Raw genomic sequence first — 16804 nt, 5'->3', positions numbered from 1 at the left:
TTTAGGACCAATAAGTAACACCTCGCTGAGCGAAAACTATTACTAGATTGATGTAAAGGATATCCAAGCAAGTGTATATTTTGGCATGGCACCTTTTAACTCAATTTTTTAAGTTTGGAACTTAAGGCTCTTACTATGTTGGTTAGATTTTAAGTGAACTAAAATCCTTAATCATGCAACATAATCAAGCTTTTGATCTCATGCATTTTAAGACATATTTAAAAGCAATAAATAACTTAAAACATGCATAAGATAAATGTGATCTAGTATGGCCCGACTTCATCTTGAAGCTTTGACTTCAAAGTCCGTCTTGAAAATCTCCGTGGGAGGCACCATTTTCTTCAAATAGGATAAGCTATAACTAATTACAACTATTTGATGGTTCGCAGACCATATTTGAATTGAAAAATAACTTTGGTACTTTAGACCAATTACATTCAAATTAATGGTACGCAGACCATAATTTCTATCCTATTTGGGCCATACTAGTCACTTCATAACCTGCAAAACAGTACATATACAATATATACCATTCACCCATTCATTATCATGAATGGCCCACATAGCTGGTTAGTAAAACACATTATGCATCACGTAAACATTTGCAGCAATTAATCAAGGGCACCAATAATCTACCAATTATTCAGTCCTTATTAATTCTAATCAAGTTGTTTTAACCTTAAGGATTTGTAGACCTAATCAAGAGTTTATGACTAAAAAGCGCTCCCACTTAAACCAATAAATTCATATGCTTTACTAATTTTAAACATAAAAATGTATTTCTAGTCTAACCGGAAACATACAAATTTAATTAAAATTTAAAGCTCATATAAATTTATAATTGAATCCAAAAAGTTTAATTTAATTTCAGTCGTTATTTAAATTAATTCATGATTTTAATTTTAGTAAAATAATTAGAATAAATAAAATTTATTATAATTACAATATTCAAAATTAAAATCCAAGAAAATAATTTAAATTATTAATTTTAAAATTAATTTAAATTATTAATTTTAAAATTAATTAAAATTACGTGAACTGAAATTTTCAAATTAAACATTCAAAACGATCTAATCGTAACGCAAACACCCTACGCATTGCACGCCCATGGGCCGCACGCACACAGCCATTGCTGGCCATGTGCGCGCAGCCCATGCGCTCGTCGCATAGCTGCTGCATCTTCCATCGCAAGCCATCGCACGCTGTGGTGCTCGCTGCGCGCGCTCCATCGCTCGCTGTGCGCGCGAGCCATCGCTCTCTGTGCGCGAGCAATTGCGCGCGATCAACGCTGGGCGCAGCGCTCGTGGCACGCGAGCTTGCGCTCGCTGCGCGCGAGGCTGCGCGCGCTTGCGCGAGGCAGTGCGCGTCGTGGCGCAGCTCGCTTGCTGCCCACACGCGACTACCTTGGCTTGCTTTTCGCCCATGCCCATTTGTACATAGCTCGTGGCCCACGACACAAGGCAGGGCTGCTGCCTTGTGCTCGTGCACCAGGGTAACACGAAGCGTCCATTGCTTTGTGCGTGCAAGTTATATGAACGAATCGCATAAAAATTTAAAATTTATATTTAAAATTAATGACAAATTAATAAATAATATTAATTTCATAATTTTAGGGCGAAAAATCGAAAATTTATTATTCAATTGATTTCCGATTGTTATGGATTCAAGTCTAGGTCATAAAAATTTAAAATTTATCATAAATTTACAATTTTTATGGTGGTTTTTAATCATAGGTTTCTAATTAAATTATAATTAATTATGAAAATCAAATTAATTCTAAATTATTCTAATTTTCAACAAATTAATCATAATTACAAATTAGATTGCATAATTAACAAGGCTAGGCATTCAAACTTGTTAAACATATACAGTAGGTCAATCAAAAATTCAAGATTAATCAACAAGAATCGCAAATATTTAATTTAACATCTTAAATTTACGAAATTTTGCATTCGAAAAACTAAAACCTTCGAAAAGTCATAGTTAGGCTTCGAATTTGAGAATTCTGGGTTCGGCAGAAAAATACTTTTTTTGTCAAAATTTTAGAATGCCTTTTACATGCGGAATTGACACAAAAATCACTCGATTTGGATGAGTAACGAAGAAACTGCCGAAAAACTGCGTACGTATAATTAAATAAACGCAATTTGCAATTAATTAACAATTACGAAAATTAATCACCCCTTTTAATTCTTGCAAATTTGTAATATTTAACCATGTTCATGCAAATTAGATTATTAAAATAATAAGGGGCTCGTGATACCACTGTTATGTTATGATACATATGATATTACATAAATCATGCGGAAACAACCATTAACCCAGGAATACATATTATTTACACATAATCATATAGCATAATTTAGATGCATACTCTTTGTTGCGTGCCCTCCCTAGCTGCGCCCGAACCGAGCAAGAACAAGTCTTTAGGACTCCAAGTGTCGTCCCTCCGTAGATAGTCCACAGCACGTCCGGATCCGCCTTAAGATTGACCAACTAGAATCGCCCTTAAGGTACTAGAATTTTCGGCACTTTTGAGCAAGATGTGTGACTGAATTTTTCTCTCAAAAACTCACTTTGAATACTTGAAAACTCGTTATAAATTGTGAACCCAGGCCACATATTTATAGGGGTATGGAAAGAGAATTGGAATCCTATTAGGATACGAATTAATTAAACTTAGAATCCTACAAGAACTCTAATTAATTAATTTATCAAATAGAATTAGGAATTTAATCATTAACCGAACTCTGCACGTTTTAGGAATCGTGCATGAACACAAACACTTACGCACACACACACGGCAGCCACGATGGGCCGCCCATGCGCGTGCGTGCGAGCAGCAGCCCACGCAGCGAGGCCTACGCGAGCTACAAGCCCACGCAAGCACCTGCGCGCGCTGCGCGCGCTGTGCGCGCTGCCACGGCCTGCTGGGCCTGGCCTTGCGCTGGGCCTGGCGTGGCCTTGGCTGTTCGTGTGGCGCGCTTGGCTTGCTGGGCGATGGCCTGGCTTCGTGCTGGGCCCTCGTCCGGCAGGCCTCGTCCGATGCTTATTCGTACGATACGCTTCCGATTAAATTTCCGATTCCGGAATTCATTTCCGATACGAACAATATTTAACATTTCCGATTCCGGAATTAATTTCCGTTTCGAACAAATATTTAATATTTCCGTTTCCGGAATTATTTTCCGATTCCGATAATATTTCCGATTCTGACAATATTTCCGTTTCCGGCAATATTTCCGATTCTGGCAATATTTCCATTTTCGATAATATTTTCCGATACGTACCATGTTTCCGTTTCCGGCAACATCTACGACTTGGATAATATTTATATTTCCGGTACGATCCATATTTCCGTTTCCGGCAATATCATCGTTTCCGGAGTATTCATTTCTTGCTTGTGACGATCTCAGCTCCCACTGAAACCAAGATCCGTCGATTCCGAATATTCATAGATGGAGTATTTAATGCCATTAAATACTTGATCCGTTTACGTACTATTTGTGTGACCCTACGGGTTCAGTCAAGAGTAAGCTGTGGATTAATATCATTAATTCCACTTGAACTGAAGCGGCCTCTAGCTAGGCATTCAGCTCACTTGATCTCACTGAATTATTAACTTGTTAATTAATACTGAACCGCATTTATTAGACTTATCATAGAATGCATACTTGGACCAAGGGCATTATTTCCTTCACTAGTAGGCGGCGACCGAGGCACCCGCACGATCTCCGTCTTCCGCCAGAGGACTCGCTCCCCTAAAAACCAAGCAGGACCCCTGGGACCCTGATACAGAATCCGACATCGGGACTGCTGTCGAGCTTCCCTCAACTCCATCGTCTCGCCCATCCGGGCCCAGAAAAACCAACCCACCTGTTTACAGAATAAACAAAAAACAACAGGTCAAGCAACTTGCATAAAATGAGATAATACGAAGAGAAAACTAGCTACAATTACAATGTCGGGGTGCACAGTCGTGATCATGTCTCTGAATCTCGACATAGTGGGCCATCTCTTCAACTTTCCAGCACCACCCCGACAGTTGGCCACGGGGTAACCTCCGTCCACCCTACCAGACCGAGGGGTAAAAAACGGCAGACGCCCACAACTGCAAAAAGACAATAACAATTAAGAAACAGGTTAGAATAAGAACCCCTTCCATTTTAGCATTCCTAAAGAGTAAATAAGGCACATTCCTCGATAAGTCGCGACATGACACACAGAGAAATAGGCCTCACAGGCCTATCCGGGCCATCCAGAGCCCTCACGGCTAGGGGTGTTAATCGGTCCAAACCCGGACCGGACCGGATCGACCCGGACCGGACCGAAGACCGAAATTATGATATTTCAAGACCCTAAGACCGAATCGATTATTCTTGGACCGAACCCGGACCGGACCAAAAAAAACGGTCCAAAACCCGGACCGGACCGATTTGGACCGGTTGTAGATCTATTTCTATATATTATTTATTATTAATAAAAATTATGATAAAAAGGAAAAAATATATATACAAAACTATTTGTTTGAGGCCTTTCTTGGAAGCTAAAATAAAATATATCACAAAATAGTAATTTTTACAACATATTAAAGGAGAGAATTAAATTTTTAAATTGGTTATATTATATTTTATTAAGGAAAAATCGGTCCGGTCCAAAATCGGGTTTTGGACCGGACCGGACCGGACCAGACCGAAGACCGGAAATTGATATTTCTCGACCCGAAGACCGGACCGATTGCCTTCGGTCCGGTTAGTCCGGTCCATTTTTTCGGTCCGGACCAATTTTTGCACACCCCTACTCACGACAACACTCATGTGACTGATCAGGTTCGCATAAGCTGGCTCACCCCAAAAAAACGAGTCCAACTTAGACAGATTCTCGCACCAACGGAATCAGCCAGGGCTCGACCCTCTCAGAACGGTTCGACAAGATCGTCGAACTCAAGAACAACAAGTATAAAATGCGAGCATATAACCTTGCAGAAGCACCAGAAGGGAGGCCCTCCGCCAAAATAAACCAATAAGGAGTAAGGCATTCCCTTCTCTCGATACTTCGCCACCTCAACAGCCAACTCCTCACCAATACACTCTCTTACCGTCCTCTCCTACAGAAGCTCCCCGTCCCTAGGGATAAAAATCGAAGTGCATGTAAAGGACAAGCCCGTAACGGCAGTATAGTCCTCAGGAGTAATGGTCATCTCCCCCCAGGGAAAGTGAAAAGTGTTGGTGTCCTCCCACTATCACTCCAAAATCAACCTTAATAACAGCCTAGATGCGTTAGGGTGCCCCACCTCCCTATAAACGCACACGTTCTGGTACAAGGGGCAGTCCTCCACTACCTTCTACGTCCGCTCATCTAGCCCATCCAAGTGCTCCCCGAACACAGACCCACCATAACGCCAGCAAGCAGCATCCGACCCTGCTCTACCGGCCTGAAATCGAGACACCACGTGATGCCCCCGATCATAGTGCAGGTCGACCCCATCGTACTCAGTAGGCCCAACCAAGACAACTCTTCCTCAGGGACAAGCTCCTCTCCTCCCGTAGGCTCCAATGGAGGAGTCGAAGAACCACCTCTGGTCCTCTGAGAAGCCCGGGCAGCTCGACAAGTAGGATTACGCCTCATCGGGCGAGAAGGAACTATACGTGGTTGTACCACGTAGTCTGAAGCATCCCCTTCCTCAGAAGAGGACGTAGGATCGCCTGACATGCTAAATTTCACAAGGATCACGAAAACTATAAGGCATCATACCTTAAACCCAGCAATGCAAACAAATAACATTATAAAATTCTTAGCATCTCAAGCCAGTGGTATCAAGCAATTTTGTTCCCTAAATATGATCATGTTACTAAGTTCGAAATTAGTAATAAATTCTTACATGCAAAATTGACCACAAACAACTCCCAATATCAAATTTATGCACTTTCTATCATTCGACCATGTAAAACGCAAGCAACACACCAAGAACACCTACATTGTGCCCCAACACCAATTCGTAGGCACACTCGGGGGCTAATTTTGAAAATGCTCAACATTACCCAAAATCAATACACTTAAATTAACATGCCTAGACACTTATACATGTTATAAACATCATATACCAACAAACAATCGCAAGAAATTGGGGCAAAAATCAAGAAACCCCAATTCAATTTGAGCATGAAATTTCGTATGAATTTTTACTCAAATTTTAGCCAAAACTCGAGTTAAATCTGAAATTACTTACATATATGTGATCTAGGATGACTTATTGGGAACAATTTTGGTGAAGCAAGCAAGCAAATCAGAGGCAAAACTCACAAAGGAAATTGAGAGTGAATTCTCAAAAATACGAAGCAGAAACAACAGAAATGGCAAACTGCCGCTGCGCTGTTCGTATTTAAAGAAGATGATCGCTGAAAAATTGCAGTGCTCCGATGCACGCTCTTGAAAATTTCCCAGCGCAACAGTCTTAGCGCTGGAATTTTCCAGCGCACCTATATTCTCATTCAGATAAAATGTCGGGCCATTTTGCTCCTTTCCACGCCAAATAACCGTTTAACTATGTTCCATTTTCCTTCCCGCAGAAAAAGTAACGGCATTTTAAAAAATATTTTATTATTATTTTCAAAAAATAATAATAACTTACTCCCTCCGTATTTTTTTAAGAGATACACTTGGGTGGGCACGGGTCTTAAGAAGAATAAAAGAAGTGGGGTTGGGGTAGATATTTTAATAAGTAATTACTGTGGGGACCATGTCCTTTTGAACAAGTGGTGGTGGGGGTGGGGGGGGGGGGGTTGTTTCCTGCCAAAATAAAACTCAGAATGTGGCGCCCCATTTTATTTTTGTTTCCCTCCAAATTATCACATCAGTCCAAAATACAAGTACAACTGCTATTATTTCTAATTAAAAGTACAGCTGGTCCACTACAAACCACAAAATTCAGCAAAACATTTTGTTTCCCTCCAGAAACTACAGCAAATCCAAAAAACTCCCTCCAAAATTTTCACCAAAACTCAAAACTTGCTAAAATTCTGAAAATATACAATCTTAAAATTCTAATATAAAAGCCTTCAAGTGAATGCATCCCTCAATTGAATGCTGCCCCTCATTAGCTTACTCTCACCTGGAAAAAAGAAAACCAAAACACAAACACAAGAGAGAGAAAAGGAAGAACACATAAACGGGATGGGGGGGGGGGACGGGTAGGATTAGTGTAAATTAAACCTCTCAGAACAGTTTTATCACAGAGGTTTTGGACCGATTAGCTCACCAACAACTTAGCCTCTATCAAAATAGAAAAGAGAAGCATAAGTTGCCTCTTCAATCTTCTGTTTTGGTTGCTTTTAGTTGGGCATGCATAATGTGTCCATTTACGAAACAAAATTTGAGTGAAGAAGAGAAAAGAAAAATTTCAGAGTACTTACTTACCCAACATAAGCCAAATGGTAACACACGTACAGGAGCCGTCAAAGAGTTAGCCATCAAGTATTGCTGCACCAGAAATACCATTCAAAGGGTCTGGAAAGTGGCCAAGGAGAGTAAGCAACAGGGAAAGAGCTTGAAAGTGAAGTCCAACAGAGATAAGTGTGGAAGGCAAAAGTTGATCCCTGATCTTGAAAAGCTTAAAAGAACCCCATGCCACAAAAAGCAAAACATCAGAGCCGTAGCATTTGTCTTGCAATGCTCTATTTGCGCTGTTCAACGGTTGTTAAAGGAAAAAATTATCAAACCACACAACAACTCAATCAAACCATCACTGACAGATCACAACAAAATAACGAGATTGCATTGGTGCTTCAAGAAATTGACGCTAATAGCATTGATGAAAGCCCATACTTTGAAGACATGTACAACACTATTCGTATAGATGAAAAGTGGTTTTACATGACAAAAGGAAAGCAGAGATACTACTTACTTGCAGGTGAAAATAGACCATATCGACACTGCAAAAGTAAAAGATTCATTGCAAAGGTCATGTTCCTTGCTGTAGTTGCAAGGCCTCGCTTTAATGATGTTGGGGAATGCACTTTTGATGGGAAATTAGGAATTTTCCCATTTGTTAAATGGGTACCAGCAAAGAGAAGAAGCAAGAACAGACCGGCAGGAACCCCGGAGTTAAAAGCAATTAATTCAGTCACCAATAATGCGTATAGAAGGATGTTAATCAGACAACTTATACCAGCCATTCAAGAGAAGTGGCCAACTGATCATGAAGGGCCTATTTTCATTCAACAAGATAACGCGACACCACACATTCAAACAGATGATGCAGACTGGTTAGAAGAAATCAAAGAATCAAACAAAGACTCAAGGTTAGTTTTCCAACCACCAATAGACCCTGATCTTAATGCATTAGACTTGGGCTTTTTTAGAGCAATTCAATCTTTAAAAGACCAGACAACCCCTACAACGTATCAACAGTTGCTAGGAAGTGTAAAAGATGCATTTAATTTGTTTTGTCCAATTAAGGGGAATAGGATATTTTTGAGCCTTCAATTAGTCCTGATTCAAATCATGAAGGCTAAGGGTAGCAATGATTATCAGCTTGCACATATTTCCAAGGAGAGTTTAGCTCGGCAAGGCATACTACCCACAGTATTATTCCCATCCCCTGAGTTAGTTCAAGAAACATTGGATTATTTGCAAGCAATGGAAGTGCAGAGTTGGTGATCAACGAAAAACTTTTGAAGCACATAACACATTTTGGAGCTACACTTTTGAAGCAACAAAACAGGAACATATCAGCATGTTATAGATGCTCATTTTGTAAGTATTAATATTGTAATTCAGTAGAAATAGCCTAGCACATGTATAACTTTTTGATGATGTGTTAGCAGGATTAATGATGTAATCAGAACGTACATGAATTAAGAGTTTGTAGTGAAAGTTATTAAGAGTTTAAAGTGCTCATGTCAATTGCCTCCCAGGGAGTTATTAATCATCATTGATGAATACAATGCTAACAATCATAACACATCAATACAACTCGTCTATTAGAATTTCTACAAGCTGGTTGCATAAGGTTCCAATAAATTGAATAAAAGATGAAGTCAACTAATCAAAGACGGCTCATACATCATAGAGGACTCACCTCTCAGTATCAAATTCATTTTTATCATGTTGACTTTTCTTTCAAATCAATTTATTTTACTCAAATACCACATCAGCAATGTTAGAAATCTAATTGGCAAGGATCAATATGTTAGGTCGTCGAGCATACGATCTCTATTGAACTCCATTTTCATCATTGAGGACTTTTTCAACTTAGGGCCAGGGACTTATTCAACATGATAAACAGTTCAACAGATAACCAGTTCAACAGATAACCATAACCAGTAAACAAGTTCAACAGATAACCATAACCAGTTTCAATAGATAACCAGTATCCAGTTCAACACAAAGACATAAATAGATAAAAAGTCCAACAAGAACACAAACAGATAACCCATTCAACAATTTCCAAAACAATTACACAAACAGATACGGAGTAACCAGTTCAATAATTTCCAAACAATTACATTAACAGTACACAAGTCAACTAATCATCAACACCATTAAAAAAACATCAAGATATTAGTTAGAGGTACTCATTGGTGCTCGAACTTAGAATTCTTGTGTTTCATCGGAATCATACTTATCTGGTGCCTGGGTTTCATCAGAATCAGAAATGAAATCAAGAGCCTTTCTTGAGCTTGGCTCAAGTGTGGAGGACTCAGGTGCAACCTCTTCAGAAGCTTTATCGGCAGGCGTTTTAGGCACACAATCCCCATCATCGTCCTCATCATCTTCGGAATCAATTTGGCTCTTCCAATTCAGGGTGGAGGCCTCGCGTTTTTTCTGTTTAGAGGCTTTTTTCATCATAAATTCCTTCCAATCTCTATGATCATCCTCAAGCTTTTTCTTCCAATTCATCAGAAAAGCATGACAATCAGAGAATGGCTCCATGGCAGGCAAATGCAGCCTCAGCCTAGCCCAATACTCCTCGTCAGTATCTGAAGGAGGTTCGATGATACCATGGATCCATGAAGAACTTGGGTAATTCCCCAAACTGAAAACCCCAGTAATCGAATTGCACAAACCGTAAATTGACAAAAACACAAACCTTTAATCGAATAATCCCCAAATGTTATACCGTGAATTAACAAAATCCCCAAATTAAAAACCCTAATTAACGAAAATCCCCAAATTTGAAATCCTAAATTGACGAATTGCACAAACCCTAAATTGACAAAAACACAAATTACCCTAAATCGAATAATCCCCAAATTCTAACCCTGAATTGACAAAATCCCCAAATTATAAACCCTAATTGACGAAAATCCCCAAATTTAAAATCCTAAATTGACGAATAACACAAACCCTAAATTGACAAAAACACAAACCCTAAATCGAATAATCCCCATAATCTAAACCCCGAATTGACAAAATCCCAAAATTAAAAACCCTAATTGACGAAATTCCCCAAATTAAAAACCCTAATTGACGAAAATCCCCAAATTTTAAATCCTAAATTGTCAAATTGCACAAACCCTAAATTGACAAAAACACAAACCCTAAATCGAATAATCCCTAAATTCTAAACCCCAAATTGACAAAATCTCCAAATTGACGAAAATCCCCAAATTTTAAATCCTAAATTGACGAATCCCCAAATTATAAACCCTAAATTCAAGAATGCCATCAAAATCCCCTAAAATCCCCAAAATCACGACATCAAAGTGATCAAACTTTAACCCTAGTTTGAAGACTGGAGAGGAGTAGAGAAGATCAAGGAGTAGAGAAGAAACGACGAGAGAAAAAGAGTAAAAATGAGAGCTTACTTTGTCGATCTTGAAGAAGTGCAGTGAAGAAAAAAGGAGAGAAGAAGACTAAACAGGGGAGGAGGAGTTTCGAACGAGAGAATTAGAGAGCTTTCCAGAAACAATAGAGAAGAGAGAGAAAATGAAGTTGAAATCTGAGATGGGGTTTTTATATTGGGGGGGAGGGGTTGGGGCGGGGGGTGTAGTTGTAAAATTATTTTTTTAATTGGATGGTGGGCCATAAGGTGTAGTAGATAGATTATTTAATTAGGTGGTGGGGTTGATAAGTTACCAAAAATGGCAAGTGTATCTCTTAAAAAAATACGGTCGGAAAAGGCAAGTGTATCTCTTAAAAAAATACGGAGGGAGTATTTCGTTAAGCCCACTTACAGGCAGCGACATTTCGGGAAATAACTGTGCCCCACTTTAGGTAACGGTTTTCTAAAAATTACGATCCCCATAAATTCTCGAGTTAGAAGTCCAGATCTTCTTCCCATTAGAGGTCCCGATCCTCATTCTCAAGTTAGAAGTCCATATCTTCTTCCAACTAGAGGTCCCGATCCTCATTCTCAAGTTAGAAGTCCAGATATTCTTCCCATTAAAGGTCCCGATCCTCATCTTAAGTTAGAAGTCCAGATCTTCTTCCCATTAGAGGTCCTGATCAAGTTAGAAGTCCAGATCTTCTTCCTATTAGAGGTCCCAATCCTCATTCTCAAGTTAGAAGTCCAGATCTTCTTCCCATTAGAGGTCCTGACCCTCGTCCAAAGTTAGAAGTCCCGATCTTCTTCCCATTAAAAGGTTTCGATCCTCGCCCCAAGGTAGAAGTCCCAATCTTCTTCCCATTAGAGGTCTAAATCCTCGCCCCAAGTTAGAAGTCTCGATCTTCTTCCTATTAGAGGTCTCAATCCTCGCCCCAAGTTAGAGGCCATGATCCTCGTTCCCAGCTTAAGGTTTACCCGTTACTAGTCCTCGTTTGAAGTTTATCCCTCCCTCGCTAGAAAAGGCCTTTTATCCCATTTTATCTTTTTTTTCGTATTCTGTCAAGTTAAGTATCCGTTTTTGAAAAACTCCCTTCACAGTTTGAACGCCTTTAATGATTCTGTGAGAAGTCAGTTCAAGTCAGTAGATTCCCAATTACTCACGAGGGAACAGTTGGCATTCCTAGTGATGACCCTTAAGTCAAACGTTGTCACTCGGGGGCTCGTGAGACCCTCGTTTAAATTTGGTCTTAACCAGACTAAGTTCTAGATGCACTCCTTCTACCAATACTTTGATCATCGTCTTGCCCAGACTCAATCAAAGTGGGGGTAACTATAGACGCCTACATTTGTCCCTAGGCCCGAAGCGATGTGTTCGATGATGAAACCCAACACGACTTGACTAAGCTTTCCTAAGAATGCAACAAACAGCTTGTGACTGACTGACAATCCGAAAACCATATTTCCATTTTAGTAACTGCTATTTATAGTAAATGCTATGCTTAACTGCTGCCCAGAGTGGTAACTGTATAAGATAAATATTCAAGTGATTACGTTGCATTACAATTAATCCTCGGATAAAGAATAGGAGTTACATCCCAACCAATATTCTTAAGTGATAAAACTGTGAGTGAGATTCAGATAAAATCGGATAAATCTGGAAAAGTGGAAGTAAAACAACGGCGCTAAAAATTTCTAGCGCTAGGCACACATGCGCCATAATTATTCCAGCGCACCAAAGCTAGCGCCAGAATATTCTGGTGCTACAATTTGGTTCTCACCCAATCACGCAAAAATAAAGTTTTAATCCAGCTGTTAAAAAACAGATTTGGCGCTGCCCTGCTAAGCGCTAGAAAATAATAGCGTTCCTGATCAGAGTGCTATAAAATTCTAACGTTGTAGGTGATATGCATGTTTTACATAGTATTCTACCCCCGTCCCTTAGTACTTTTTATGTGTTAAATGAGCTCTTAGGAGCCATTTTTAGTACTAATCTGTATATTTTAGTGTGCCTTGAGTTTCAGGATTACTTAGTGAGAAATTGGTATTTTTAGACCCGTTTCATGATGATTTAGGCCACTACATGATCCCGAGGGGATTCGGGATGATTACTGTCAACTTACGGGAGCCTTAGATGTTCATGATTGAGCCCCGGAAGTTAGACTCGGTGTTGCGGACACATTTAGATTTTCGCTCGGAAGATCTCCCATCACCCACCGGGCGAGCAAGCCAAAGAAACGAAAAGTCTCCCGGCGCCCGTCGGGCGGCTCTTCGCCCGGTGCCCATCGGGCGCCCATCAGAAGCAGCAGGTAGCAAAATCGCTCTCCGCCCGACCGGGCGCATGCTGAAGAAATCCAGAAGTCTCCCTCCGCCCGCCGGGCAGCCCTGCGCCCGTCGGGCGGATTTCTAGCTGGTCGCCCGTCGGGCGGTTGGCCGCCCGACCGGGCGACGACAACCTTGGGGCTACTTGTGCGCGCGTTTTGCCTTAGTTTTTCCGGTTTTTCTTAATACTTTTGGGCAAAACTATAAATATAGCCCTTAGTTAATTTAATTGGACATCTTATTATCTCATATTCTAGTATTAAACACTTAGTTTTATTTCCCTAAGCTTAGTTTTTCTCTCTAATTTGTTCTAAACACTTAGTTTATTTTCAATCCAAAATTCAAGCTTTCCTTTGCCATTGTTCTTCAATTAGGTATTATTCTTTATTTCAATCTTTTGTTTTGCCCTTAATTATGTTTTCAATCATGCTAATTGTTTTGTTTATTGTTAATATGCTTGAGTAGTCTAATTTCTAGGGTTTGGGGATCCATGATTAATATGAAGGGACATTGAATAATTGTGATTGTTGGCATTGTAATTAATTCCTATTGATTGGTTTATTTCACTATACAATTAGATTTGCGCAGGTTTAATTGTGGTAGTTATGCAATATCAAATTAAGATTCGAGAGATGCAATTTGATGTTTAGGCTTGTGTCAATAGGTGGAATTAGGATTAATACGTAGCGAGAGCCCGTTAATTCTAAGTCTATGATTAGTATCGATTCGAGAGAGCATGCTAGTCTAATTAATTACCTTGTTGATTATCGTGATTGTTCGTTGTCCTGGATTGTTATTTGTTGGTGAACCTATGCCCTAGATTCCTTAATATATTGATTTATAATCGTTTAATTGTCGTTTGTAGTCTTAGCATACAATCAATCAACCAACTCTTGTTCCCAATAGTCTAGTTTAATTAATTGATAGTAGAAAGAACGCCTGTTTCCCTGTGGATTCGGTCTTGACTTCCCTTGCTACCTAGCTAGTGGACTTAGGTTATTTTTGATTAGGTGATACGACTTTAGCCTGTCAGTAGGTTACTTTTCAGAAAACTCTCATTTCTACAAACTTATCTTATTCCGGCATGTTACACTATAAATAGGGCCTCTGAAATCCGGAAAATAACAGACAATCCCCACATAATACCCTTAGCTTGAGTATTGACCGAAGCTTCTATGTCTCTCTGTCCGGCATTCTTATCCGTCTGCCGTACTAACACACTGTTAAGCAGATCCTGCTCGCATGATCGCCCAGTTCAATCCAAACGCTGTCGAATTTCTGACCCAATCTTTAGCCTAAACACACGAAACTCTGGAAGAATCCTACCCTATAGCCAGTCAATTACCAGGAGGTTCGAAAGCTATAAGGAAATATAGAAAAGTCAATTGGTTAGTGTTCCTGATAACCGCGTATAGCCTACGCTATATTGTAACCTGAAATCTACATTTTTACTGCTTTCATCACCATATAAATCTCTTCACGTGATCTGTTTATTTAATCATGCCAATCTCTGGATAAATCTGATTATTGCTAAGCACCTTAAATCAATCTAAATCATTATTTTGACGTTGTTTAGTTAATTATAAGTGCATTAAAACCAACTCAGATTAGTAATGTAGCATAACGCATGTCCTTTTCGTCGTCAAATTGAACTAGTAAGGACCGCCGCGTGGGCAAAAATTGGGATCTCCCCGTATTAGTAAACGTCCCCCGAACTCTCAATCTCTACTCCATTGGATATACGTTGAGTGATCTCCACAAAAGGGATCACAAGGGAACCTATGGCCGTTGTGAGTCAAATATTCTTGCACTTCAGGCATATAACGATAACCGGGTTTTGTCAGTTGTCTTCAATGTTGTTGTAAAAATGAATGACGACTCCTAAAGACTAGTAAAAAGAGGCTCACGCCCACAGTTAGTGCCTATTTACTTAATATGATTGCCACATTCAGAGGGGAAAGTCGTGCGGTCCATATTCTTAAACGCACGTCGTGTTTTTCGACCCCCTTACACTCTCCCTTTGACAAAAGTTGATTGACTTTCACTTATAACATTAGGGAGAATACTTTGCATCCTATTTGTTAGTACTTTAGATATTATCTTATAGATAACAGTACAACAAACAATAGGACGCAAGAATTTAAACCTAATCGCATTAGGAATTTTGGGAATCAACGTAACCATCACCTGAGAAGGCATCTGATTGTAGAGAAAAAAAATCTAGAATTGTTGCATTGATGAGCCAATTACAGACTAAGCAGATTGAAAGAAGTAGAAATTATATCCATCAATCCCAGGAGACTTCTTTTTATCCATACTGAATCATCAACATTATTCTAAGGCTTTTTCTTCTACTTTCCCAATTTCCCACTTACTGGGTTGTAACGTTAAACTCGAGATGGTCAAGTCAAGTATCAGCTGCACTGACATCGTGTGAGTTAATGATTTATTTTTTGTGAGTTTCAATTATTTTCTTAGGCTATAGAAAAACATAAATAAATATAGACATGAAAACTATGAAAATCAAGCAAATAAAGAAATAAAGATAGAGGAGATAGTGAGAAAAAAAAATCATTAGTCAAGGATGATATGAATCATCCTTTCCATTACTCTGTTCTGATATGATTCATATATCAAGTAATGATATGATTCATATAGAATGCAACTCATTAACTCTGTCCTGATGAGTATCAGTATTTATTGGGGATAAATCTTTCTTATCCCTCATTCAATCATCAATAAAATCAATGCAATCTGCAGAGCATACTTATGGTATGGGGTGTATGATGATAATAGGCCAGGTAGTGTCAAATGGGATAACCTGTACTTACAAAAGGATCAGGGGGGTCTTGGGTTCGGGAACTTGGCTTTGTGGAATCAGGCAGCTGTGGGAAAGTTGGCTTGGGCCATTGAACAAAAGTAAGACAACCTCTGGGTTAAGTGGATGCATACAATTTACATCGAGGGCAAGAACTGGTTGCACTATCAAACTCCCCTTGCAGCCAGTTGGGCTATAAAGTGTATTTGTAAGGCTAAACATGCCTGCAGTGATGCTATGAATTCCCCTTCTTGGCATACTAAGAGCAGATATTCTATCAAAGAAGTGTATAACCTAATCCAGACCCAAGCAGATAAGACCCAATGGGCAAGATATGTTTGGAACAGACTCTCTATTCCTAAACACAGATTTATTTTGTGGATGCTTATTTGGGATAGACTTAAAACCAGAGACAAATTGTTCAACTATGGTGTGTGTGCTGACAACCTATGTTCTTTCTGTGGCGATGCTGTTGAGACCAGTGCACACTTATTCTTTGATTGTGTGTATAATAAGAGATTCTTAGTTGCTCTTTTGGCCTGGTTAGGTCTTAACACTCACAGAACCTCTGTGAGTTTGATCCCGCATTGGATTAGGAGGAACTGTAGGATATCTTTCAAAAGGGAGGTCTTCTATGCTTCTATTGCTGGTGGTGTTTATCAAATCTGGAAAGCTAGGAACTCTGCTGTTTGGGATCATTCAGTTTCTACAATTGAGGGCTTGCTTCACTCTTTACAGTCTGATGTTAAACATAGAATCCTAAGTGTGAGTGGCAAAAAACTTAGTGACGTGGATAGAGAGTGGTTATTAGCTTTGTAACCTCCTAGTTCTTTTTGATTCATGTTGGAATTTGCTGGTTTTGTAGGTATGCCCTTGGGTTGTTTCTTTCCTGTTTAGGT

At 39.5% G+C, this 16804-nt stretch overlaps 2 protein-coding genes across 2 annotated transcripts; both read left to right on the top strand.

The window, feature by feature from the left end:
• Nucleotides 1–7623: 7623 nt before the first annotated feature.
• LOC110805062 (uncharacterized) lies at nt 7624–8658 on the top strand. The gene has a single exon (XM_022010665.2). The coding sequence runs from the start codon at nt 7624–7626 to the stop codon at nt 8656–8658; it is 1035 nt and encodes a 344-aa protein (XP_021866357.2).
• Nucleotides 8659–16031: 7373 nt separating this feature from the next.
• On the top strand, nt 16032–16724 carry LOC130467503 (uncharacterized). The gene has a single exon (XM_056836022.1). It carries the CDS (start codon nt 16032–16034, stop codon nt 16722–16724), a length of 693 nt encoding a protein of 230 aa, XP_056692000.1.
• The last annotated feature ends 80 nt before the right edge of the window (nt 16725–16804 follow it).

The sequence above is a fragment of the Spinacia oleracea genome, chromosome 2 (genome assembly GCF_020520425.1).
Source record: "Spinacia oleracea cultivar Varoflay chromosome 2, BTI_SOV_V1, whole genome shotgun sequence".
NCBI lineage: Eukaryota > Viridiplantae > Streptophyta > Magnoliopsida > Caryophyllales > Amaranthaceae > Spinacia > Spinacia oleracea.
The sequence above is the reverse complement of the archived record's forward strand: the minus strand, read 5'-3'. Positions and strand labels throughout refer to the sequence as shown.

Excerpts from the sequence above, each read along its gene's own strand:
- LOC110805062 (XM_022010665.2), top strand. The coding sequence starts at position 7,624 with ATGCCACAAAAAGCAAAACATCAGAGCCGTAGCATTTGTCTTGCAATG.
- LOC130467503 (XM_056836022.1), top strand. The coding sequence starts at position 16,032 with ATGCATACAATTTACATCGAGGGCAAGAACTGGTTGCACTATCAAACT.